Genomic DNA, 27,661 nt, shown 5'->3' on the forward strand with positions numbered 1-27,661 from the left:
ACAAAGGAAAAAAAGGATCTGCTGGGAGTTATGTACGGGCCCCCTAGCAGTAATTAGGACGTGGGATATACGAAAGGCAACATTTCAATCCTCATGGGGGACTTCAATATGCAGGTGGACTGGGAAATCAGGTTGTTAGCGGATCCCAAGAAAAGGAATTTGTAGAATGTCTAAGAGATGTTTTTTTGGAGCAACTTGTGGTAGAGCCTACTAAGGAACAGGCAATTCTGGATTTGGTGATCTGTAATGAGGCAGACTTGATTAGAGAACTTAAGGTGAAGGAACTCTTATGGGGCAGTGAACACAAAATGATAGAATTTACCCTGCAGTTTAAGAGGGAGAAGCTGGAATCAGATGTAACAACATTACAAATGAATAAAAGACACGATGGAGGATTTGGCCAGAGTTGATTGGAAGGGGAGCCTAGCAGGGAAGACGGTGGAACAGGCACAACAGACATTCATCCCTAGGAGGATAAAACATGCTAAGGGGAGGACGAGGCAACCATGGCTGACAAGGGAAGTCAGGGATAGCATAAAAGCAAAAGCGTACAAAGTGCCGAGGGTCAGTGGGAAGCCAGAGGATTGGGAAGCCTTTAAAAGCAAGCAGAGGACAACTAAAAAAGCAATAAGGGAGATAAGATGAAATATGAGCTTAAGCTAGCTTGTAATATACAAGAAGATTGCACAAGTTTTTTTTCAATGTATATAAGGTAAGGGAGTGGCAAGAATGGGCATTGGATCACTGGAAAATGATGCTGGAGTAGTAGTAATGGGGAACAAGGAAATGGCAGAGGTACTGAATAGGTACTTTACATCAGTCCTCATAGTGGAAGACACCAGAGGGATATCAGAACTTCAGGAGAGTCGGGGGAAGAGGCGAGTGTAGTGGTCATCACTAAGGAGAAGGTGTTGGGGAAGCTGAAAGGTCTGAGGGTGGATAAATCACCCAGACAGGGTGGACTACACCCCAGAGTTCTGAAGGAGGTAGTGGAGGAGATTCTGGAGGCAGTTGTGGTGATATTTCAGGAATCACTGGAGTCAGGGAGGGTCTCAGAGGATTGTAAAATGGCGAATGTAACACCCCTCTGTTTAAGAAGGGAGGGAGGCGGAAGAAGGGAAACTCTAAGACAGCCTGACCTCAATCGTTGGCAAAATTTTAGAGTCCATTATTAAGGTTGTGATTGTAGAGATTGGTAAACTCTACCCATGGTAAAATAGCGCTGAGTCAGCATTGCTTCATCAAGAGGAGTTCATGCCTGGCAGTTTATTAGAATTCTCTGAGTAAGTTAGATAAAGGAGAGCCAGTGATCTATTTGGATTTCCAGAAGGCCTTTGACAAGGTGCCATACAGGAGGCTACTAAATAATATAAGAACTAAATAATATAAGTGTTATGGGCAAGGATAGAGGGTTGGCTGATTGGCAAAAGGCAGAGAGTGGGGATAAAGTTGGATTTACAGGATGGTAGCCGATGACTAGTGGTGTTCTACTGGGGTCAGTGTTGGGACCACAACTATTCACGATGTACATTAATAAACTGGAAGAAGGAATTGATCGCATTGTTGCTAAGTTTGCAGATGATACAAAAATATGTAGGGGGACAGGTAGTGTGTAGGGGGAGAGGCTGCAGAAGGACTTGGACACGCTAGGAGAGTGGGCAAAGAAGTAGCAGATGGAGTACAACGTGGAAAAGTGTGAGGTTATTCACATTGGTAGGACGAATAGAGACATAGACAATTTTCTCCATGCGGAAAGACTTCGGGAATCTGAGCAGGGATGTACTGCTGAGGCTGTATAAGGCTATGGTCAGACCCCATTTGGAACATTGTAAGCAGTTTTGGGCGCTGTATTTAAGGAAGAATGTGTTGACCTAGGAGGGGATCCAGAGGAGATTCACAAGAATGATCCCGGGAATGAAGAGCTTGTCATGTGAGAAGCAGTTGAAGACTCTGGGTCTGTACTCAATGGTGTTTAGAAGGATGAAGGGGGATCTCATTTAAATTTACAGTATACGGAGAGGCCCAGATAGAGTGGATGTGGAGAAGATGTTCACACTAATAGGAGAGACGAGAACCCAAGGGCACAGTCTCAGACTGTGGGGACAATCCTTTACAACTGAGACGAGAGGGAATTTCTTCAACCAAAGAGTTGTGAACCTGTGGAACTCAGTGCCACAGCAGGCTGTGAAGTCCAAGTCACTGAGTGAATTTAAGACCAAGATAGATAGCTTCTTGATTAATAAGGGTATTGGGAGTTACGGGGAGAAGGCAGGAGAATGGGAATGAGAAACATATCAGCCAGGATCGAATGGCGGAGCAGACCCGATGGGCCAGATGGCCTACATCTGCTCCTCTCTCTTATGGTTTTATGGATGTGAATTACACCAGGACTTTTTCCTCATTTCTTGCTTTGAACAATTTTAAAGAATATTTATGGAGCACAGCTCTTTCCTCAATGCTGTTAAAAAATTTTTTTGCTAAGATTTGGAGAGAAAGCAGTGCTTCCTACATGGTCATGTCAGTTCTTTGATATATGTGGTTGTTCAGCAATCGAACATGGGCTTGGGATTGAAAAGACATTTGTGTCTAAATGAGACCATTGTGGCTTTTCATTCTTTTGCCCCATAACTGTATTTTTCATTTAATCACTGTGCAAGGTAAGGTAAAGTCTCCCTAGTCCCAGATGACCATAAGCTGCTTCCCCTTTGAGGGGGAGAGCTGACTGGTGGTGGTTTAACCTGATGGCCACCACACCTCAGGCGAGGGGCAAGGTTGAGAAGGTCGGCCTTCACGACTGTATAATGTCTTGACTAACGCACATCTCTGCCGAGCTGTGGTGATATTACAATCTGGACAGGAGTTCCTTACGTTAAATTAACCAGAATAACTTCACAAAAATGTGAACTGATGCATGACAAAAATTGTCACGGAATTTGAATTGCAATGAGATTAAATTGTTTTCAAATGGTTTTTGTTTTCATACATAGCAAGATCGTATAGTGCTATGTTACACAGTGACAAATCAATCCTGGTCTACTGCACATATTTACAAATTTTCTATTGGGGGCGGGGTGTTATTGCCCCCAGTTGCAGACTATCGTCTGCCTGGCCCAACGCAGGATTCTTTCCCCGTCTTGGTACCGCAATTATTGTCCACGGCTGTTCACTCACCCTGGGTTTCGGCTGGAGTGACCTATGGGCCCTGTCCATCTCTGGCGGGTTGGGGGCATCAGTCCCTTCCCACCAGGTTTCCCAGCAGCTGAGCCAAGCAGTCCGTGGGGTTCCTTCCTTTCGTTCCCTCTGGCATCGCACTATGCCTAGGTTCTGGCACCCCGACCAGTTCTCTGGATCTTCTACCTTCCCCTTAAGGTTCCCCTGGGCCGCCACCAACCTCATTCTCTGTCTCTCAGGTAATGATCTGATCGCTCAGGTGCGTGGGGGCCTTTTCCAGCTGTTCAATTGTGCACCCCTGGGCCTCTAGGCGTCTCTCCGCTTTCTCAAGGGCCACCTGCATGGTGGCCACCGCTTCCCTGACCACCAACTTGAGCGCTGTCTAGATCCCGAGTCTTATGTCCTCTTTGAGCTCCAATAGCTCTCTGGTGAAGAACTTATTCTATCCGCCCTCCGGCGAGGGGGAGCTCCGTGTGTGGCTTATTAGCCCCTCTCCTTCAATGCGGCCGGGACTTCTTCGCCTTGTGCGTCCACCGGCTCGCTCGCTGGTTTCTCTAAGCTCCTGTTGCCTCTCATTTTATCGCAGCCTGCGGCTCAGCTGTTGCTCGGCATTCCAGTTTCTATTTCGTTTGCAGATTGACGATGAGGGGATGCTGTTTTTCTCGGTTCTGGCAGGCTTTTTTCAGTTTAAAGTGCCTGAATTTGATTTCCTCGGAGAGCTACCTTCCGTGCATCCGCTCAGCACATTACCGTCACCGGAAGTCCAATTGCATGAAGATTAAATATTCTCTATCACACTGCACATTGCATCTGAGCCAATAGGGCACGGAATGGGCCTGTGACAAAAAGTTCCTCAGGAGACTGGCTCATACTCTCCTTCCCATTTTCCTTTATCGGCAGATCTGCCAAACTCGAGGAGGGGGATTGAAAGCACAAGTCTACACCTGTGACACAAGGAGCACAGGGACACTGGAACCAAAGGATCAGCCATTCTCTCACAGCAAACAAAATAAATCCTAGCCTTAAAATAACCTGCAGCCTTCAATTAAATTCTGTCTTTTCACTTTCTTTTCTGAAAATGGGAAATCGATACTCATCCTTCATTTTGTTTCTGCAGTTACACGTGTGACTGCGTCGATACAGGATTTGCGGGCATTAACTGTGAGACAGACATCCTGGAGTGTATGTCCAATCCCTGTGTTAACAATGCCACTTGTCTGGAAGGAGTGAAGGGCTACACTTGTCTCTGCTGGGCTGGTGAGTATGCATTGGAGGAGCATAAATGAGGTGAGGGGACGTGGTGTTGGGGGGGGGGGGGGGGAGAAGGTGAGGCGGGGGGGGGGGGGGGAGGGCGGGAAGGGAGTATTAGACTGAACAGTGACCTAGAGTCTGCTCACCAAGACCACCTAGAGTGGGATTCAGATTCTGGACTTTGTGACTTAGAGGTGGGAATATATGACCTCAAAAGCCAAAGATGTGCTTCCAGTCAAGAATTGGTCGGAAAAAGTCAAGTTGAGGTGGTTTTTAAAACTTCACATTTTAGGTTCATGTTTGAGAGGAACTAACAAAAAAATAGACCCCATCTGCATCCAAAGTGTTAAAATATGGTGACGTTATGGCCCTCCCTTTATTTAGTGGAGCCATTCAGAAAACAATTTGGTGCAGCTTTGGGGGGGGTTTGGGGTTGCTGGAGGGTATTTCTGCCTACATGAATTAAGATGGGTGAATCATCCTGTGATCACTTCTATTTTGGCATTAGGAAGATCGATGAATACCTAAACATTTCTCCTGGGTGGCGGTGTGGAGGCAAAGGTTCTGTGAATTATTACCAGAGACAGAGTTACTGAGCCCTTGGACAAACATGAACTGATCAGAAAGAGCCAGTCTGGATTTGTAAAGAGCACGTCATGTTTAACAAAGCTGGTTTGTTTGTTTTGAGGAGGTAACTAACCGTGATAAGGGTTTGTCAAAGTCACCAAACCGTCTCCTTTTAAAGCTATTGGGGATAATCAATTGAAAATTTCAAACCAAAAGCTTTTTAGGCAATGATAGTAAATGCTACGGAACCAAGGAAGGTAGACAGAGTTGAGTTGCAGATCAGCCATGATGCGACTGAACGATGATCTGGCTCAAGGGGTTGGTTGCCCTTATTGTGTATTGCACACGGTGGCAAAGTAGTTAGCACTGCTGCTTCACAGCGCCAGGGACTCGGATTCGATTACGGCCTCGGGTGACTGTGTGGAGTTTGCACATTCTCCCCGTGCCTGTGTGGGTTTCCTCCGGATGCTCCGAATTCCTCCCACGGTCTAAAGATGTGCAGCTTATGTGGAGCTACGGGGTAGGGTGGGGACTGGGCTCAGGTAGGATGATCTTTCAGAAGTTTGGTGTGGACTTGAAGGCCAAATGGCCTCCTTCTGCACTGAGGGATTCTATTATAATAATATTAATTGTTACTGTCACAAGTTGGCTTACATTACACTGCAATTAAGTTACTGTGGAAAGCCCCCAGTCGGCACATTCCAGCGCCTGTTCGGGTACACAGAGGGAGAGTTCAGAATGACCAAATTATCTAACAGCCCGTCTTTCGGGATGTGTGGGAGGAAACCGGAGCACCCGGAGGAAACCCACGCTGACATGAGGAGAATGTGCAGCCTCCACACAGACAGTGACCCAAGCCGGGAATTGAACCTGAGACCATGGAGGTGTGAAACAACAGTGCTAGCCACTATGCTACCTTCCTTCCTAAAGCCATTATGTGCTTTGATGGATGGAAGGAAGAGAGACGATAGACTATTTATGGTAAGGTGAATGGAGTATCTGGCTTCACCATTCACAGTCATCTCTGTAATCTCCCGTTTTAGAACATAGAACATACAGTGCAGAAGGAGGCCATTCGGCCCATCAAGTCTGCACTGACCCACTTGAGCCCTCATTTCAACCCTATCCCCGTAACCCAATAACCCGTCCTAAACTTTTATGGTCACTAAGGGCAATTTATCATGGCCGATCCATCTAACCTGTACATCTTTGGACTGTGGGAGGAAACCGGAGCACACGGAGGAAACCCAAGCAGACACGGGGAGAACACGCAGACTCCGCACAGACAGTGACCCAAGCCGGGAATCGAACCTGGGACCCAGGTGCTGTGAAACCACAGTGCTAATCACTTGTGCTACCGTGCATCCTCTCAAAATTGCAGATTTGTCAAGCATGATTTCCTTTTAGTGAATCTATGCTGACGTGGACCAATCCAGTCGTCACTTTTCAAATGCTCAGTTATTTCATCCTTAATAAGTGATTCCAGCATTTTCCCCACAACCGATGTCAGGCGAACCGGTCTATAATTTGCTGTTTTCTCTCTCTCTCCTTTTTTAAAAGATAGCGTTACATTAGCTACCCTCCAATCCGTTTTGTTCAGTTTTAATGTGGATCTTGACCAAACTGCCAATGGGCTATACAGCCACATTCATTTCCAGCTGCTAATTACTACCATTAATTGCTATGTAAATAATGTTGCTGTAGTCCTGTTCTTAGTGCCAGTCAGTCAGTCAGACGATGAGCAGTCAGTCAAGCTGGTTGCAGTGCCAGGATTAAGGGTCATAACTTCACTGAATATTAAGAACAAGTATCTAATGTATGTGGTTTGTATCCATTTCAACAGGTTACACTGGGCCACACTGTGAAGTTGATATCGATGAATGCACAATGGGGCCTTGCATGAATAATGGCACGTGTTTGGAACGCTCCAATCAAGAACATTATGGCAAACTTCGACAATTCAACCTCACTTTCAGTTATGCCGAAGCAATTGGCTACATTTGTGTTTGTCAACTTGGCTTCAAAGGTAGGCCTCATCTTCAGACCACAAATCAAAAATTCAGGCTTTGAAATGTTGTGGACTAGGCAGCCAAAGGCACATAGCTTCCTCTGGATGCGATTCTCCGACCCCCACGCCAGGTGGGAGAATCGTAGGAGTGCCGGGCGATTCCCGTCACGCCGCCCTGGCACCCGCACGCGATTCTCCCACCACCCCCCCCCCAAAATGGCGTGTCGCATTTCACGACAGGCCGCTCGGAGAATCGGCGCTCGCCGTTTCTAACAGGCGAGCGGCGATTCTCCGCCCCGGATGGGCCGAGCGGCCTGCCCAATCCGACCGGTTCATGCCGGCGCCTACCGCACCTGGTCGCTGCCAGCGTGAACAGCGCGCAAACGCTGCATGTGCGGCCTGTGGGGGGGGGGGGGGGGGAGGATCGAGCACCAGGGGGTGCTCAGTAGGGGTCTGGCCAGCGATCGGTGCCCACCGATCGGCGGGCCGGCGTTTCTAAAGGACGCACTCTTTTTCCTCCGCCACCCCGCAAGATCAATCCTCCATGTCTTGTGGGGCGCCCGCGGGGAGGACGGCAACCGCGCATGCGCGGGTGACGTCATTTAAGCGCCGCCGGCCGTGTCATTTACGCGGCACCGCTCCTGGCCCCCTGGGGGTGGGAGAATAGGGGGCGAGGAGCGGTCTCCGACACCGGTTTCACTCCGGCGTCAGCACTTTGTCTCCCGTTGGGAGAATTTTGCCCTCTGTCTTTCCACTGCCTTGGAAAATGCAGGTGAACTTGCTTCCCAATCCCTGGAAGGGGGGCTATCATAATATTCACCTCTTGATACCTCTTCCCACAGGTAAGGTTGAAAAGATGGCGTAGGGGCAGTGGGTGGGGTTGCTACCAAACATTCTGGAGGAACTTTCAGCATGTGGATAAGTTTATAGGTGGTTTTATTTTTTGAAGCTCTGTAATAGTGACAACTGGTTGGAATGAAACATCGTTGGCAAAGTAGTTTCTCAGTTATCGGATTTGAAAAAACTAACACTTTTGGCTTGAAATGCCAGAAGAACAACATCACCTTTAACATGAAAATCTTTCAGATTTTCATCGAATATTACCAATAGTAAAACTGGCCGGGGAATCGCCGGATCCCAGGCCGGGACTAACAGCACTGGTCGAGCCAGATTGCGCCGGCCATGCTGGAATCCAAATCCACCGTCCCCGACCCCACAGCACCCCCCCTGACCACCTCCCACCTAACCCCCCAGCCCTAGCAGCAGCCCGCCCCCAGCCAGCGGCATGGATCCCGGACGAGTGTGGCAGTGCTGGAAATTGTCCGCAGTCGGCATGCCAGGTTCCCGACCAATGGGATCACACGTGATCCCCCCCGCCGTCAGGAACTCAGCCCATCAGGGTGTAGCATCGCGAGTGGGCCGGCTGATGACGCACCAAAGACCTTGCAACTGAGCGCGGTACGCATCCTGATGACGCCAATTTGGAGGGGATGCAGCATTACCACCCAACGTCAAACTGGTGCCAGCCCCCGAATCCGGCGTCGGAAGCCATTCTCCGCCTGATCGCCAATCCCGATTTCGGCATCGGGCTACGGAGAATCCAGCTCAGAGGCAGGATTAAGCAGGGTGTGGAATATCGCCAGGGAGGGGGAAGAGAGGCAGGACTGTTAAGGAATGAGTTAAGAGACATTCCAATTAGATGTCTCATTGATGTTAAGTATCCAATAATTGACACTGATATGTAAAGGTTGCAGGTGGCACTTGTGTTGTGGTGATAGAGTTTTGTACAGAGTGTGTTCAAGGAAAATAAAGGTGTCTTGAGCAAGGAGCAGAACTCTTGACTCTTTACTGAACAGCAGCCAAAAGCTAACACGGACTAGGGTTTCCTCAAGGTACAGAGTGGAGTAGTGAAAGACTATCCAAGGAAGAGTCCTCGGGCTAATGTCACAGTGTCGGGGGCCATATTGAAGAGACAGTCCTGGGCTGAGGTCACGCTGGTGGGGGCCATATTAAAGAGAGTCCTGGGGATAAGGTCACGCTGGCGGGGGCCATATTGAAGAGACAGTCATGGGGCTGAGGTCACACTGTCTGGGCCATATTGAAGAGACACTTCTGGGGATAAGGTCAAGGTGTCGGGGGCCATATTGCAGTCCTGGGGATGAGGTCATGCTGTTGGGGGCCATATTGAAGAGACAGCCCTGGGGCTGAGGTCTCACTGTTGGGGCCATATTGAAGAGATTGTCCTGGGCTGAGGTAATGCTGTTGGGGCCATAATGAAGAGACAGTCCCGGGGATGAGGTCACGCTGTCGGACCACATTGAAGAGACAATCACAGGGCTTAGGTCACGGTGTCGGGGGCCATATTGAAGAGACAGTCCCAGGGATGAGGTCACATTGTCGGGGTCATATTAAAGAGACAGTCAAGGCTGAGGTCACACTGTTAGGACCATATTGAAGAGACAGTCGTGGGGATGAGGTCACGGTGTCGGGGGCCATTTTGAAGAGATTGTCCTGGGGGCTGAGGCCTTGCAGTCGGGGCCATATTGAAATGACAGTCCCGTGGATGAGATGACGGTGCCGGCCGCCATATTGAAGAGACAGTCCCGGGGATGAGGCCATGTTGTCAGATGCCACATTGAAGAGACTGTCCTGGGGTTAGGGCCTCGATGTCAACCCATATTGAAGAAACTGTCTTGGGGTTAGGCTCACAGCACCATGTGATGGATAGCACAGTCACAGACGGGGAGGCATCTGTATCCTGCAAGTCTGTAGTTGAAAAGTCATGGGAGGGGTATTGGTTAGTCTCAAGGGGTGGTGGGGGGAGGGGTTGGAAGAGAGGAAAGTCACGATGCATGTGACCTCGAGAAGGGAAGGGGACAGGTTGAAAAAGGGCATTAATTGGTTTTGGGGTGGGAATCGGAATATCCAATGGATAATGATGGGGTCAAAGGTGATAGAGGGTGGCTGCACACTGGGAAGAGGAAGGGGAATGAGGTGGTGAGGATACAGGACAAAGCGGGGGGGGGGGGGGATCTTGGTCGGTGATGGGGTGAGGTTAGAAGTTAGTTTCCCAGTTAAAGGTCAGCAGCACCATTTTTGAGCTCACCTCATGATGGCGCAGTTTGAAAAATGAGCTAGAAACAAAAATCAGTCAGGGAGGGGATGCAGGGTGTGTAGGAGGAGTCCAGCAAAGCAAATAATAATAATAATAATGACCAGTCTGGTGACAGCCTCTGATTACTCTGCCTGATGTTCCTATGTCTGTCATTTGCACCTCCAGCATTTCTCTCGGGGTCAATTGCAGAAGCACATCGATTATCCAGCTCACAATTACACATGGTCTCCAGAATGAAAAATTCCACCTTACACCTTACTGGCTTAGTTCCTGTGCAGTAACTATCTCGTAGAATGTTTCACAGTGAGAGCACTAAATTAGTACAAAGATATTTCGGATCCTGTGTTGAGACGATCAAAACTATATTCATGAAATGATGGATTGATATAGCACAAAAGAAGGTCATTCAGCTCATCATCTCACTGTTGGCTCTTTGAAAGAGTTATCCAAATAGTTTCACCCTCCTGCTCTTTTTCCATAGCCGAGCATATTTTTCCTGTTAAAGGGCATATCCAACCCCTTTTGAAAATCATTTTCAAATCTGTTCCTACCACGATTTCAGGCGATGAATTCCAGGCGACAACCTGCTGGGGGTCAGCAACCTTTTAGTCTAAGCACCACATCCAGCTTTGTTGATTGCTCATCACACAGCACTGTAAATAGTACTGCAACAACACTATTCACGCAACAATTCATAACCGCAGTTCAGAACTAAAATAGCTGTCTCGGTGGCACGGTAGCATGGTGGTTAGCACTGTTGCTTCACAGCGGCAGGGACCCCGGGTACGATTCCCGGCTTGGGTCACTGTCTGTGCGGTGTCTACACGCTCTCCCCCTGTCTGCATGGGTTTCCTCCGGGTGCTCCGGTTTCCTCCCACAAGCCCCGAAAGACTTGCTGTTAGGTAATTTGGACATTCTGAATTCTCCCTCAGTGTACCTGAACAGGCGCCGGAGAGTGGCGGCTAGGGGATTTTCACAGTAACTTCATTGCAATGTTAATGTAAGCCTGCTTGTGACACTAATAAAGGTTATAATAATCATTATTTATAATATTTATTGTCACAAGTAATGAATGGTGGAGCAGGCTCGAAGGGCCGAATGGCCTCCTCCTGCTTTCTATTTTCTATGGAAGTTTCTTGGTATGTTTACTTAATGGTGAATTAAGCGGTGAGCAGGAAGATTCTGTAATCGACTGCAACATGGCTTTACTGCCCTTTCCTAGGCTTCTTTGTGTTTGATGTTCTTCTTTACCATTAAGGATCCAACCCATGTCTTCTGACCACTTACGTCAATATGTTCAGTTCCACATGAAGGGATTCAAATAATAATTCAATTTGATGACGGTTAATAATTTGTTGCGTAACAAGTTTTTTAATTATTCTTTTTTTTTTCAAAAAGGAGAACGCTGCTCAGTAAACATCGATGAATGCAAATCTGGTCCTTGTATGAATCAAGGCACTTGCGAAGATCAAAACAATGGATTCAAATGTCATTGTGCACCCGGATTTACAGGTAATAGTTTCCAGTGTTTATGATCATTTTCTTTCCTTCTCTCCTGAAGAGATGTACTCTGTGCTGGGGAACGTTTTCACAGCCGTCCTTCGCTTTCCTGCCCTAGTGACCATTCTTGATGTGTGTGTCTCGAGAGTCTGGTTCACTGGAAGTGTAAGGCTTTCGGCATATCAGTTTCCAGCAGTAAAAGGGCAATACCTGACATGCCAAAGTGCTTCTCCATGAGTTTAAAGTTAAGTTGTCTCTTCCCAATTTCTCCATTTTTACCCAGCCACTTGAATGAAATATGCTTTGGGGCGATCCACATGCATCCTTGATGCAGAGCCTTTCCACTAATTGCTTGCTTAAATCTCCAACTTGGGATTTTCTCCAATAATAAACAATTAAGCTTTCATTCTTACTGGTTAAAACTCTAGATTTGGAAATTTCTACCCCCAATAAACCACAAAAAAGCTGGATTACAAGCACTGTGACTCCTCAAAAATAATCTAATTTAAATATTAAATGGGGCGGAATGGTGGCGCAGTGGTTAGCACTGCTGCCTCACGGTGCCGGGGTCCCAGGTTCGATCCCGGCCCTGGGTCACTGTCCGTGTGGAGTTTTCACATTCTCCCCGTGTTTGAGTGAGTTTCGCCCCCATAACCTAAAAGATGTGCAGGGTAGGTGGATTGGCCACGCTAATTTGCCCTCAATTGGAAAAAAAAATAGTTGGGTACTCTAAATTTATTTCAAAAAATAATATTTAAATATTAAAATTCAGCACCCGCCAGAAACAGAATCAATTTGCCCATCAGTGCAAACTACAAGCACCAATAGCTATCTCTGGACCTTGTTTTATGGCAACATTGTCACGGAAGAAAATCGACGGCAGTTTTTCAAAGATACAGGTTGCTTAACGTAAAGAATTTTCGGTTTCACAATAAATAGTTTAAATAAGAGACTATCCGCCTTTGACTGGGAAAGATTTTTAAAAAGCCATTCTCACTGTCTGGAAGTAAATTGAGCCAAGTATAAAATCTGGAGAAATAACTGCACCACAGAACGCTTTTCGGTACAAGTGTTGTAACAGTACAAGAACTGCGTACAGAATTCAGCTTCAGGAAGCGAAGTGGAGAACATGCCCCTGTCCACATCAGTGGGAACAAAGTAGAAAGGGTCGAGAGCTTCAAGTTCTTAGGTTTACAGATAACCAACAGCCTGTCCTGGTCCCCCCATGCCGACACTATAGTTAACAAAGCTCACCAACGCCTACTTTCTCAGAAGACTAAGGAAATTTGGCATTTCAGCTATGACCCTCACTAACTTCTACAGATGCACCATAGAAAGCACTCTTTCTGGTTGTATCACAGCTCGGTATGGAGCCTGCTCTGCCCAAGACCGCAGGAAACTATAAAAGGTCATGAATGTAGCCCAGTCCATCCCGAAAACCAGCCTCCCATCCATTGACTCAATCTATAATTTCCGCTGCCTCAGAAAGGCAGCCAGCATAATTAAGGACCCCACGCAGCCCGGACATATTCTCTTCCACCTTCTTCCGTCAGGAAAAAGATACCAAAGTTTGAGGTCACATACCAACCAACTCAAGAACAGCTTCTTCCCTACTGCCATCAGACCTTTGAATGGACCGACCCCGTATTAAGTTGATCTTTTCTCTACACCTTGCTATAACTGTAATATTATATTCTGCAGTCTCTCCTTCCTTCCCTATGTATGGCATGCATCGTTTGTACAGCATGCAATAAACAATACTTTTCACTGTATACTAATACATGTGACAATAATAAATCAAATCAAATCAAAGCATGAATTGAGGGTAGTAGCTGTGTTGTTTCACTAAGAGGCGAAAGTAAATTGCCTTGGCTGACAAATAAATGTTCGAACAAGAGCACATCGTGCAGTCAGTCATCTTTCATTGGTTACAGCTTGAGGGTGTCTGCATACAAAACATTTCCTTCAGATGGTCTTAGATTATTAAACAATTGAATGCATCTTGCGATTCTTTTAACAGCAGAGTATATATTTTGAAATGAAATTGGACAAATGTATACTATTCTGCAGGTACGAAGTCGGCTCAATTAATGAACCAGACCACAGGTATCAAGCAAGTACAGAGCAAGCATAGAAGGCTTCTTGTAACTGGCAGTGATCTGGTAGATTATGCTAGGTGCCCATTCCCACATTTGTAATGTTATTCGCTTACTTGACAGTTTGCCAGTTGGTAGAATTCAGAATAATTAATAGCGAGAATCGGAGTGCATGTTTTATGAGTGAAACCCTCCCATTTGACACATTATGCTGCCGCTATTCATTTGTCCCTATCAGTGGCAGGTTAAGCAATTGCCCAGGTGTTGCACTGCAACTGTTCAAAAAGGTGCATGTGAGCAACCCCAGGTACCCATGAAAATGAAAATCGCTTATTGTCACGAGTAGGCTTCAGTGAAGTTACTGTGAAAAGCCCCTAGTCGCCACATTCCGGGGAGGCTGGTACGGGAATCGAACCGTGCTGCTGGCTTGATAGGTCTGCTTTAAAAGCCAGCGATTTAGTCGAGTGAGCTAAACCAGCCAGATTTTATATCAAGCGCTTCCCTTGACGAGCATTCCTTCATGACACATACAACAAGAGTGGGGTGTGGCACAGTGGTTAGCACTTCTGCCTCACAGCACCAGGGACCCGGGTTCGATTCCGACCTCGGGTGACTGCGTGGAGTCTGCACTTCCTCCCTGTGTCTGTGTGGGTTTCCTCTGGGTGCTCCGGTTGCCTCCCGTAGTCCAACGATATGCAGGTTAGGTGATTTGGCCATGCTAAATTGCCCCTTGGAATGGTGTTGCATGAATAGGGCCGGGGATTGGGCCTTGCTAGGGTGGTCTTTTAAAGGGTCGGTGCAGATGATGGACAGGCCGCCTTCTGCACAGTAGGGATTCTAAGAACTTAGGCTGCTGAACTACACCTTCAGAAGACAGTAATTTGTGTAATTGGAAATTGAAGATTAACATCCTACAGTCCAAAGATGTGCAGGTTAGGTGGATTAGCCATGCTAAATTTCCCCTTAGTGACCAAAAAAAGGTTAGGTGTGGTTGTTGGGTTACAGCAATAGGGTAGAGGCATGGGCTTAAGTAGGGTGCTTCCTCCAAGGGCCGGTGCAGTCTCGATGGGCTGAATTGTCTCCTTCTGCACTGTAAATTCTATGATTCTATGATCTGCAAAACCATTGCAAGTTTCAAACTCTGATCATTGTTCATTTGAAACTAGTATGACAAGGAAATATATTTTTTCTCCTGTAGTGCTAGGCTCAGTACTTCACAACTTTGTGCAGAAGGTACTTCTTCTGCTGTGGATGTATTTTGCATATTTGACTGTTGGGGTTGAAAACAAAAGAAGATACGAACAAGGAGCAGAAATAGGCCATTCGGCCCTTTGGATCTGCTGCACCATTCAACAAGATCATGGCAGATCTGATAGTAACCTCAAATTTGCTTCCTGCCTATCCCTGATAACCCATCGTCCCCTTGCTTACCAAGAATCTATCCACCTCTGACTTAAAAAGGTTCAAAGTCTCTGCTCCCACTGCCTTTTCAGGAAGAGAATTCCATAGTACTCATGAACCTCAGAAAAAAAAATTTCACCTCACCTCTGTTTTAAATGGGGCGACCCCTTATTTCTAGACAGTGACCTCCAATTCGAGATTCTCTCACAAGAGGAAACACCCTTCCCATGTCCACCCTGCCCTTCAGGATGTCACATGCCCACTTTGGTCAAGGTTCCACGGGTATCCACTCAGCCTGAATGTGAACTGGAACGACAGGTGCAGTTCATTGCTCTCAGGAAACTCAGAGCTAGTAATTCCTACAACATATTCCATGTCAAGTAACAGTTTGGAAAATATATTGTTTAACGGGTAGTTAAACCTTCTATTCACAGCATTGTCATGATTCGACTTAATAAACACAGATAGATACAAATAACGCTGCAGCACTTTGCTGATGAAGAGTAAAGAATTAGAGAAACTTTCAGTGTTGTATGTTATGCATGTAATGGAAGAGGATTAATAGAACCAATTTGGTTGCTAACACAGTCTCTGTAATTATGTAGAACTTTATAATTCCCTATGGATGGTTAACAATACTGCTTGCACAGTGAAGCATTTCTGAAGTTTATCTTGTGAACCCCAATTACTCTCTGCCGAGATTTCTAATGCTACATTTCAGCGAAGGATGGTTGGTTACTGACCTTTGCTCCAATTTGACTTACATTTGGGGAAGTTGAACAAAATTTATTAATGAGAAAAAACAGGACACTAAAAGACAAGGTCACTTTTTTTTTTAGTTTCCACAAAACAAGTTTTGAAAAGATTTCAGTGGAACTGAATAAACAGCAGCAGGTGGCTGAGTCACGCTGACCCCTCTCGTAAATTCAGTGGGCTGGATGAATGTGCGTGGGAGCGAGAGCTGACAGCAAAATAATAGAAGCTAATCTTCTCTGCTGTGTAAATTAGTCCAGCCATGGCCACACTGTTTAAACTTCTGGTTTCTGCTTATTACATCAAATTAGCATCACAGAACCATCGAAAAGTTCCTGAAACATTGCAGTTGAGGAACAGGGCAAATCAAAGAGCAGGACTTCAGATCTCTAAGGGAGTCAGAATTTGATTAGACTTTGAAGCTTTGATGCGATGCCCCATGCTGACCAATTTCTGATGGGGCAGATTATGATGAAGTTAACCCCTGACCCAAGGCAGTGAGTCCATGGATTTAGGGAAGCAGATATAAAATAAGGGCTTGAATCAGCATAAAATATATTCAGCAAACAGTTTTACATCGTATCAAGATAAAATAGATTTCCCCAATTTATCTTGGAGTAATATTGCTTTTGAAGTTTTGTTTCCTTTCAAAATATTGAGCTTATTATCTACAGAAAATGAAAACTGGCAACATGCTGAGTTTGGCAATATCTACTGATGGTTCAGATTCAGTTGAACTAAGTAATTCATGTTTTAAGTAGTAATACAGCAACTGCATTCGCAATTCACTGCATGCAAGCATGACATGATTTCTAATTGACTCGATCCAAGAATGGCACCATTTGTAATATGCATGTGAGAGAGCACAGTATTGTCATCGCATAAATATAAATACAGGGGGCTTTTGTTAAAAAAAAACCCAAAGGAAGAGCAATCAACTTAACTCGTTTCAATACCCAACCTCAAAACAGGTCGCAAACTCAAGTTTTCTGAGACCTTGGATAAATTTCATATCCTACCCAGGTCAAATGATGACACACCACGTTGAAACTAGAGGTGGCCAATGTTGTAAAGCGGGTGATATTACGTTGTCGCCAATTATACATCCAAAGTGAAAATGATCCCAATGACATTCTGGAGGAAAGGAGAAAATAATTTCTCATCCAGCCCTGTTTCATTTGAACAGTAACCGTTGCTAACTAGCCATGGACACTTAAGGATTTATCGTGTGAATTTATAGATTGCTTTGCATATTTTGAAGTTCGGTATTAAGACCAGTTCCTCTGCGCACTTATTAGTGCAAAGCATTACTGATGTTATAATACCTCATTAAGAATAGTGTGCTGGAAGAATTTAAGTTAAACGTATGTTATGGAATATTTAATGCAAAAAATCAATGTATCATGAAAATAGAGGTTCCCAAAGTTGCGTTTTCAGCTCCTGTATTTGTAATAGTGTTTTGAGTTGCTTGGCTTAGACAGGAAAGAAATACCTTTACTTATGTACATCCACAAATTTTGAAAATGAAAGATTTGCTGATATAATTATGAGCTTCGGATCCTGCTAGCCCAGATTTAATATTTCATTGACTGAGGATATTCAAACATAATTTCTTGCTGCTGCTGCTGTTCCTACTAATCATTTGTGTTTAGTATAAGAATATTTTGCAGAAATAAAACACAATCGCCGATTCAGAATATACTCACATAAGGCTCAGTGCTCTTACCTTCTCAAATTTAAACTTCCAACACTTCAGAGGATTTCAGTCTCTGCTCTCGAGACGTATGCAGCTCCTTTGAGACTTTAAGGAATCTACAATTTTGAACACGGTAAAGAGAGTAAGAACGTAGAATCTGACTTGGGGGTTAACGTGAACAAATGATGAAGCTAAAACCTATGTATTTTGAGAAAAGTTGGAAAAGCGCACACAACAAAATTATATTATTCAGTCCCTATTACATAGAGAGCATCCGTAGTGCATATTGTTTGCATCGATGATACCTATAGTTTCCATGAACAGATCTTTCTCCCGCTGTACACACATTTGAAATTTAAAATAGCAAAGATGCCATTTGGCTCATTATGCATGCTTTGAAGGAAGCAGCTCCTGTGTTGTAGTTAGCCATGTAATGCCTTTGTTTTCACTGGTTCTGTGTTCAGGATCTGAAGCACAGTAGGGCACAGGGGTTGGTGAGGGGGAAGGAGACGAGTATGACAGCTCAATTAAAAATTAGGGAGTGATTGTTGTGCCGCAGCCTGTCTAGGTGCATGAGGTTTGGTCGCCGATGATAATCACAGTGAATTGAGTCATTTTGTGGAAAAAAGGAGTTTCATAAAACAAACGAACAAGAGAAATTACAGAACAATCTTCAATTTACAGATGCAGCTTAGAACAGTTCACTGGAGCAACTCCATAACTCAAGCACAACGTTTACAAGGCCATTGTCTCTGTGACTCAAGTCTACAAGTGGAGTCTATTAACTTCCCCAGTGAACTGAACAGGTAGAGTGGAACAATCCAATTAAAAGTAAAATACAAGCAAGTCCAGTGTGCAGTTAATTTCACAAGACGCCTGTCACACCTTCGCTTTTCAGACTTGAAGTCGGAACCGAGTATTGAAAAGTGCAACCCTAAAAATTAGATGGCTGCAGTAGTCTTTTGTGGATCTCTAACTTATTTCCCTCGTATAGCAAAAACCAGTAAAGTTCAAAGAAATGTTAGGTCAAATTGATGGTGATTGGCCTTTGTAGCAATATATAACACGCACGAAAGAGAGGAAACGAGCATTTTTCATGTCAGTCCTGATAGGAGCCAGCCGGGTAGGGATGAAAAGGAGGCGGATTACTGCCGAGACCAACTTATATTAAAGTGCAGCCCTCCCTATATTGGTTGGTTTAATTACTAATCGCTTTTGCCTGACTGGCACCAGGGTAGCACAAACATATTCAGTGTTTGGCTATAGTCGGGGCACATGTACAAATGCAGAGAGGAAAAGCACAATGAAATCTTTCCTTTCTCAAGTGCTCTTTTGTGGACATTTTCTAATTACAGGTACTGGTGTCATCATTATTTGATTTTACATCTAAGGCTGCCTGTTTGTGAAATAGAAGCTTAATTTTAACCTGTTGTTACAGTTTAATGGAGTGTCTAGCATTCCAGGAAAGATACGCATGAAAGAAAATCTGCGGTTGCTTGAGTTTTGAATCCAGTCCATCCAAGCTGTTTTCAAGCTTTTGCTGAAAATTCTGCTTTTTGATCAAATTAGCATTTAACATAAAATGATGTAATTTTTCAGGATCTTCAAAGACAATCCCAGGTGAACTCATAATAATTACCTTTGCATTTACGTTAAAGATAAATCACCTGACAGAGAGACAGCACATTTTCTGTAGCATAGTGAAGTTCAGCTTTAAAATTTAAACTTGTATACCTAAACTCTCAACTGGTATTTGGTATAAATTTCGAATATTGTATCAATATTCCACTTTTTCCAGCATTTCGGTGCATATCAAGGTTGGGAATATATGTTCCACCTGAATATTGATGTTCTCTTACAATTTAAAAATTTGGCTGATTTTCCAATGATACAGTACCCACAGATTACTTCCTCTCTGTTTTTTTTCTATGTTGGGAAGGGGAAAGCCAGTGGTTTTAAATGTTGGTTTTTAAAAAAATTACTACATGATGTGGCAGTGTTTTTGTGCAATTCTTTTGTTCAAATCTTTCAGTCAAAACGCATACTTTCAAAGTTTATCACATGAATGCTTAGTTTACGTCACGGAAAACCTCAACACAAGGAGGATGGACAACATTATTTTGAAAAAGCAGGAGCAAACACAAATATATACAGAATCCCTACAGTGCAGAAGGAGGCCATTTGGCCCATCAAGTCTGAACCGACGCCTCGAAAGAGTACGTAACCCATGTCCAGTCACCCATCCAGTCCCCGTAACCTCATGACCTAACCTGCACACCCTTGGACACTAAGGGGCAATTTATCATGGCCAATCCACCTAACCCGTACATATTTGTACTGTGGGATGCAACCGGAGAACTCGGAGGAAACCCACGCAGACAGGGGAGAATGTGCAATATCCGCATAGTGACCCAAGGCTGGAATTGAACCCAAGTCCCTGACACTGTGAGGCCGCAGTGAAGGGAGGAAGGGAATAAAAAGGAGGAATCTGAAAGGGCTCCATAAGAACCATTCGTTAGAAGGATGGAGGCTAGAAAAGATAGATATGGAGCCCAGCACTGTCACAAGTGCAATGAAACCTGACCTCATTGTCCTTTGACATCTAGAACCTGCCACCTTATACTATCCCAGTTTCCTCATCTCATGGCTCAGATGTGCTTTGATACAGACTGCCCTTGGTCCCAGTGACCATTTATCCTGCATCAGACAAGATAGCACAAATAACCAATCTGTTAATGATATGGGGAGGGATGGACATCAGGTCCACTGTCATTTGTGCCCTCACCTGGCATCCGTAAACCAGAAAACAGAGCAAAGAGCCGGGGACTGGAGCTGGGATCTGCCTAGTAACATTCACATATAAAGAAATAATCAAAATGGACTTTTGGGTAGGCCGCTAAATCTCTTGCGGCGGGTCCTGCCACAAGGGTTCGAAAATCGCAGCCTATAACTGAAGAACCGTGAATTGTTCTATGCACAACAGTAATGATTTAATGCCACAAGAGGAATGCCACCAGAGCTCAAGGGCACGATTCTCCGCTGCCCAGGTCGGGTGGGAGAATCGCTCTGGCACCCCCCGCGATTCTCCCACCCCCCATAAAATGCCGCTCGGAGAATCGCATGGCGACCCGCGATTCTCCGGCCCTCATGGGCCGAGCGGCCAGCCGTTCCCGACCTGTTCATGCCGGTGGCAACCACACCTGGTCGCTGCCGGCGTGAACATATCGCAAAAGGTGAGTTTGGGGCCTGTGGGGGGCGGAGAGGGGATTGAGCACCACAGCCGTGCTCGGGAGGGGACTGGCCCGCGATCGGTGCCCACCGATCGTCGGGCCGGCGTCTCCAAGAGATGCACTCTTTCCCCTCCGCCACCCCGCAAGATCAAGCCGCCACATCTTGCGGGGCAGCGGAGGGGAAGACGGCAACCGCGCATGCGCGGGCTGGAGCCGGCCAACCTGAGCATGCGCGGCTGACGTCATTATGCGCCGCCGGCCGCATCATTCTCGGCGGCCGCTCATAGCCCCCCGGGGGGGGGGGGGGGGGGTGGGGGGGGAGAATAGGGGGGGAGAATAGGGGGCGAGGAGCGGCCTCCGTCGCCGTCGTGAAACACTCCGGGTTTCACGACGGTGCCGGCCGTTGCGGAGAATTCCGCCCCAAAGGTGCACAATAAAAGGAGAGAATACACAGTATTCCCTGAATATGTATGGTTAAGTTGCAACATAATTGACGTTTTTAGGATTTTTAAAGGAATTGATAGGTCAGGTAGAAATAAACTATTTGTGTTGCTTTAAAAAAAAAAAAAATTTCTATTGTCACAAGTAGGCTTACATTAACACTGCAATGAAGTTACCGTGGAAAGCCCTTAGTCACCACATTCCGGCACCTGTTCAGGTACACAGAGGGAGAATTCAGAATGTCCAAATTGCGGAATGGTAGCACAGTGGGTAGCATTGTTGCTTCACAGTGGCAGGGCCCAGGTTCGACTCTCGGCTTGGGTCACTGTCTGTGTGGAGTCTGCACGTTCTCCCTGTGTCTGCATGGGTTACCTCCGGGTGCTCCGGTTTCCTCCCACAAGTCCTGAAAGATGTGCTGTTAGGGTAGTGTAGGATAAGGAAACATAACCTTAACATCAGAGTCAGTGGTTTCAGGATAGTTAGGTAATAGGGTGGCAGAAATATGGAACTCTTCCACAGAAAGCAGTCGATGCCAACTAAATTAGTAAGCTTACATTTGAGATTGATAGATTTTTGTCAAATGTCTGTATAAAAGGACAGGAAGAAGTCTTAAAACACAAGGTTAATGTCCAACAGGTTTGTTTCGAATCACTAGCTTTTGGAGCACAGCTCCTTCTTCAGCTGTGCTCCGAAAGCTAGTGATTCGAAACAAACCTGTTGGACTTTAAGCTGCTGTTGTAAGACGTCTTACTGTGCTCACCCCAGTCCAACGCCGGCATCTCCACATCATATGTAAAAGGATATGAAGTCAAAGTAGGTTAGTGGACTTGAGATGGGTGTCAGCCATGATCTCACTGAATGCAGAACAGCCTCAAGAAGCTGAAGAGCATAAGATATAGGAGCAGAAGTATGCCATTCAGCCCATCGAGTCTGCTCCACCATTCAATGAGATCATGATAATCCTCAACTCCACCTTACTGCCTTAGCCCATAACCCTTAATTCCTTCACTGATTAAAAACCTGTCTATCCCAGCCTTGAACATACTTAAGGACCTGCAGCTCTTGGTAAAGAATTTCATAGATTTCCTACCCTCTGAGAGAAGGATGTCCTCATCTCTGTCAAAAATGGACGACCCCTTACTCTGAGATTATGCCCTCTGGTCCCAGATTCTCCTATAAGGGGAAACAACTTCTCAGCATGTACCCTGTCAAACTCCTGAGAATCCTATATTTTTTAATAACTCATTCTTCTAAACTCCAATGAGTACAGGCCCAACCTACTCAAGCTCTCCCCATAAGAAAATATCTCCATGCCCAGAATCAACCTATTGAACCTTCTCTGGTCAGCCTCCAATGCCAATAGATCTTTCCTTAGCTAAGGGGCCCAAAGCTGTTGACAGCATACCTTATGTAGTTTTAGCAAGACCTCTATTTTTATGCTCCATTCCCTTTGAAATAAAGGCCAACATTCCATTTGCCTTCCCTCTTACCTGTTGATATTGCATGCTAGCTTTTTGTGATTTATGCACGAGGACCGCCAAATCCCTCTGTGCTGCAGCTTTCTACAGTCTTTCTCTATTTAAATAATATATAGCTCCTCTATTTTTCCTGACTTACATTCAATCTGCCAAGTTTTTGCCAATTCATTTAACGTGTCTATATCTCTCTGTTACTATGTTCTGGTTAGAATATTTCAATAGAGGAGCATCAATGAAAAAATAAAGGAAATTAAAGACTATGGTTTAATCACAGCACAGATGAATAGGGTGAACATTTAGTTTTATTATTTTTTGAACAATAAGTAAATCAATCAGACGATCATTCATATCTCTGGGGGTACATGTCACCAGCACAAAAGTGACCTAACAAAAGAAACGTTGATGCAGATTCTTCAACAATATAAATGAAAGAGATGAATGAAGTGTTTATTGATGCGCAGTAACGTCTGAGTAAAAGGAATGATCTGAATGTTGCTATGCTTGTTCCACTAACAGTGCTGTTCCCCCTCTAAAGGGCCTCCTGCTGCCTGTAAGACAATTACAAGTTCCAGTGGGTTCCATTGGATAGCAAAATTAATTTAGAAAACATGAATGCAATGTTTATTAAAAAAACAATATCAGCCTCAATACTACATCGTTGTCAGCATCGCAGAGTTTGACCTCTCAACTTTCTGTCTCAGCTAAGTCAGAATGCCATTAAATCTAGATGTTTCTGGGTACTTTGTCAATCTAGATTACAAGAGTAAAAAGACTCGTTAATCACTCAAAGAAGCTGTAACTTAATCACTGACCTACACCGGCTCCCAGTTGAGCAACACCTTGGCTTTAAAATTCCCATCCTGGTTGGTGCAAAAATGCGGATCTCAAAATTGATTCATAGAGGCACGAGGGGCCAGTGGAGCCTCATGAAGATTGAGATAATGGAAGTGGAGAGTTTTGAACAACAGCATTCTGAATGTGTTGCAGTTTGTGGAGGATTAAAGCAGGGAGGCCATGAGAGACATCCAGTCTGGAGATGACTCAACCGAAGCTTTTTCCAAACCCGTGGCCTCTACCATCTAGAAGGACAAGATGCATAGAAACGCCATCACCTGGAAGTTCTCTTCCAGGCCTCACCCCATCCTGTCCTGGAACTGCATCTTCATTCCGTTATTGTCTCTGGGTCAAAATCCCGTAACTCCTTTCCTCACAGCACTCTCGATATCCATACACCATACGTACAGCAGCAGTTCGAGACACAACACCCATCTTTGATGAAAGAATAAATTAATAAAAAGACATGGATTAGGATCTCAGGCAGCAGAACAGCTGGGATGAAGGCAGGTAATATTTAAAGGCATTGATAATTAAGGGGATTATAGAGAAAGAAAAACAACATGTGGGATCATGTAGTCCTAAACCTCCCAGATTTAACCTGCACTGCAATCAGAGACTCAGAGGAGCTAAAAAAATGAGAGTTTGGTCTTGCTTATTCAATGTTAACTCAGTCAATTGGAGAATCAAGCGACAGCTTTGTAAGCATAAGGGTAAATGGATGATGTCAACAGTTAGATTACTGAGCCTTAATGGCCTGAAAAACTGACCTTTGGAAGCAGTTTTCAGCCAAAGAAAGACGATTTTCTTCAACACGGATCTGACTAACAAAATGGAAAATGGGCCCATGAAGATGGATGAAAATAGGCAAGTAACTTTTTTTTTCTTTCATGGGATGCAGGCGTCACTGGCAAGGCCAGCATTTATTGCCCATCCATAACTGCCATGGTAGAAGGCAGTCAAGAGTCAAGCACATTGCTGTGGATCTGTCGTCACATGTAGGCCAGACCAGATAAGGATGGCAGATTTCCTTCCCTAAAGGACGATATTGAACTGAATGGGTTTTTGTAACAATCGATGATGGTTGTCATGGTGACCATTAACTGAACTAGCTTTATATTTCCGGTATCTATTAATTGAATTCCACTGCTGTGGTGGTACTTGAACCCGTGTCCCAGAACAGTAGCCAGGGTCCCGCAACTACTGATCCAGTGACATTTCCACTACGCCATCATTTCCTCAGACATACTTCAAAGATGTGGAGTAGAATTTTTACAAAGGAGAGGCGAGGGAAAAAACGGAAACTAGAGTGGAAAAAGCAAATAGAAGAATCTTTGGAACCGATGGTTATTACACCAATGCAACATTTAAATAGCTATAATGTTGGTATTTGTTAGTTTCTAAGCAGCAAATCTAATATAGTTAGCAGGAAGCCATGAAAGTCCGGCATTAGCGACTGAAATGAATGCACATTAATGATTTATTTTCAAAATATTGTTATAATTCAATATATGTTAGTTTTAGGGAGTCCTTTAAATAAAAATGTTAAGTATACATTTGTCCAAATCTCGTTAGAACTGTTCGGTTTGATTAAGCTGTGTGAATTTGATCTTGGATTTTACATATCAGTAATTTATATTTAGAACGTAAACAGGACTACAAGTTTTGAAACTACAAGATGCCTAAGATTCTTTTTTTTTTCTTCCTCAGGGTTGGTATGTCAAATTGATATCAATGAATGCAAAAGTAATCCTTGTAAAAATGGAGGCGTTTGTGAAGATGGGATTGCAGGCTACACCTGCAACTGTCCTGGAATGGATAAAGATGGTGTCAAATGGGGAGGAAAGAACTGTTCAATTCAACTAACTGGCTGTCTGGAGCACCACTGTCATAATGAAGCAACGTGCATCCCAACCTTGGTGAATGACATTCACAGTTACAGCTGCAAATGTCCTCCTGGTTTCTATGACCCCAACTGTTCAAAATCAACAACCTTCTCCTTACTCAGTGGCTATGTGATTGTACAAACAGAAAATATTAATCAGAGCAGAACAGAAGCACACGATGAGCCATTTAGCATCAGTTTCCGCTTTCGGACAACAGTACCAAATGTGCTATTATTCTATCGGGGAGATCTACTCGATGAATACGTGCATATTCAACTTTATAATGGCCAACTCATGTCCATTGCAGTGATAAATGGTCAGATAATCAGCATTTCGTTCATTCATTTTGTTAATGATGACGAGTGGCATCAGTTAACAGTTGTTCTGGGAGAAAGTTTCCATATAAACCTGACACATCCCAGTTGTCCAAAATACACCTGTTCAAACTGGAAAGCCATCGAATCGGCCACCCTTCCTTCAGCGAATTCATTTAGGACTTCACACATCGGTGGTTACCCAGGAATGTACTTTTCAATTCAGGATTATTTTACTGGTTGCTTGCAGGATTTGGAAATTGATAACATGACCATATTGCCAGAAACAATTTCAGAAAATATGTCACAGAATTTTGTACTCGGTTGCGAGAAGACAAACTGGTGCAAACAGAACCCGTGCAACAACAACGGGAAGTGTGTGGATCTGTGGACGAGCTATAAGTGCGATTGTTACCGACCATTTACAGGTCCCTTCTGCATCCACGGTAAGCATATCAGTGTTTATTTTACTGTGTTTATTAAAGATGTACGGAGAGCCAATTGTGATCAGAGCTGCATTTATATTCCAGGGAAACCTACTTAACTTCCGATGAGTTTAATAACGTCCTGCCTTAACCCCAATTTGTAAAAAAAACCAAACAAAATCTCTAATAATTAACACTCATATTTAGCATAATCCCATGTAGTACGGGTCCTGTTTCACGGCTACAATTGACAGGCAATTCACAAGTGTTGAGGAACAGGACAATGATGTCAGGCTTCTGAGTGAACCTCAGAAGCCATTTTGGACAAGAATATGTTCATTACTTTATTTATAAATGCAAAGTTTAACAGGTTTCCTCTTTTTTTTAAAGTTAACTGTAAATATCACCACTGTCGTAACATGACTTTGATTTCCACTTCCTAAATAAACTAAATTACTACACTTAGGTTAGCCTAACCCTTTTACTAACCCTAGTAAAAGGAAATTGATCATTTCACTTGTTACCAAGCCTAAAATCATACCAGAGTTCCTAAACGTCTTAAGGATGTGTCCAGTTTCTTATATCACACCACGTCTTTTGTCAGGTACTTAGAATTTAGATTTGGATTTGAATACAACGGTGTCGTAAAACAAAAGTGTGCATATTTTGAGATGAAACATTTGAAAGGTTACTCTTTCTGATCCCTCCCGCCTTGCTGTGAAGTAAGATGACAATTGCAGATGTAAGCTGTTGATTTATTAGCTGTTGGAGCCTCCGGGTGATTGGTGACATGTTTGGCATTGGCAGGTTGTCAGGTTAGTGTCAAGGGGCGTGACCTGAAAGGGGGCATGGCCAAGAAAGGGGGGTGTGGCGTTTGGCAATGCAATGGCGGGCTGCCTCTCACCTATGGGGTGGGGGGGTCAGGTGCTGAGGATGGCGGGGGGGGGGGGGGGGGGGGGGGGGAGTGCTGATGCTGGGTAGGAAGGGGGCGTGACCAGAAGGGAGATCCTTCGGGAGGGCCCAATGCTAGTGATTCTTGAATAGGGTGGGGTTAGGCCTGCACTCTCACATTGACATCGGGGTACCTAATCTCTGTGAGGCTCGGCTTGCCAAAGTTTTCAGTTCCACGTATCACTTTTCCAGCCGGTTTTACCCCGACTCCACAGAAATTACTTTGTGTCGGAGAAGTGCGATGGGAATTACAGCGGAACTTGTTTTTCCACCTGAAATGACACTTTGTCATTTTTTGGGGTGAATTCCATCTATTATTATACTTCCACTTTGGATTCTCCATTGGGATTTTTAGATATTAAGGCAGTTTTCTTTTGGACTGGAGTGTTGTGACAGGCCAGTACAGATCTGTTCCTGGTACTTCTGATTCCATAACTGGTGACAGTCTGGCTAATCTTTCAAAAATGGATTAGGGTCATTATAATAAAAAGCCATTTAAGAGGCAAGGATACTTTACAGTTCAGAGGAGGCTCCTACATTGATA

At 44.7% G+C, this 27,661-nt stretch overlaps 1 protein-coding gene across 1 annotated transcript in view; it reads left to right on the forward strand.

The window, feature by feature from the left end:
* The window catches only part of LOC119955556 (protein crumbs homolog 1-like), a 213,211-nt gene that overhangs the window by 135,693 nt on the left and 49,857 nt on the right, over window positions 1-27,661 (forward strand). The window contains exons 4-7 of the mRNA XM_038781848.1: window positions 4,289-4,428; window positions 6,833-7,015; window positions 11,511-11,624; window positions 25,252-26,187. Of these exons, the coding sequence (XP_038637776.1) occupies window positions 4,289-4,428; window positions 6,833-7,015; window positions 11,511-11,624; window positions 25,252-26,187 (1,373 nt within the window). The remainder of the gene's footprint in view (window positions 1-4,288; window positions 4,429-6,832; window positions 7,016-11,510; window positions 11,625-25,251; window positions 26,188-27,661) is intronic.

This window comes from Scyliorhinus canicula, chromosome 21 (assembly GCF_902713615.1).
Source record: "Scyliorhinus canicula chromosome 21, sScyCan1.1, whole genome shotgun sequence".
Lineage (NCBI taxonomy): Eukaryota > Metazoa > Chordata > Chondrichthyes > Carcharhiniformes > Scyliorhinidae > Scyliorhinus > Scyliorhinus canicula.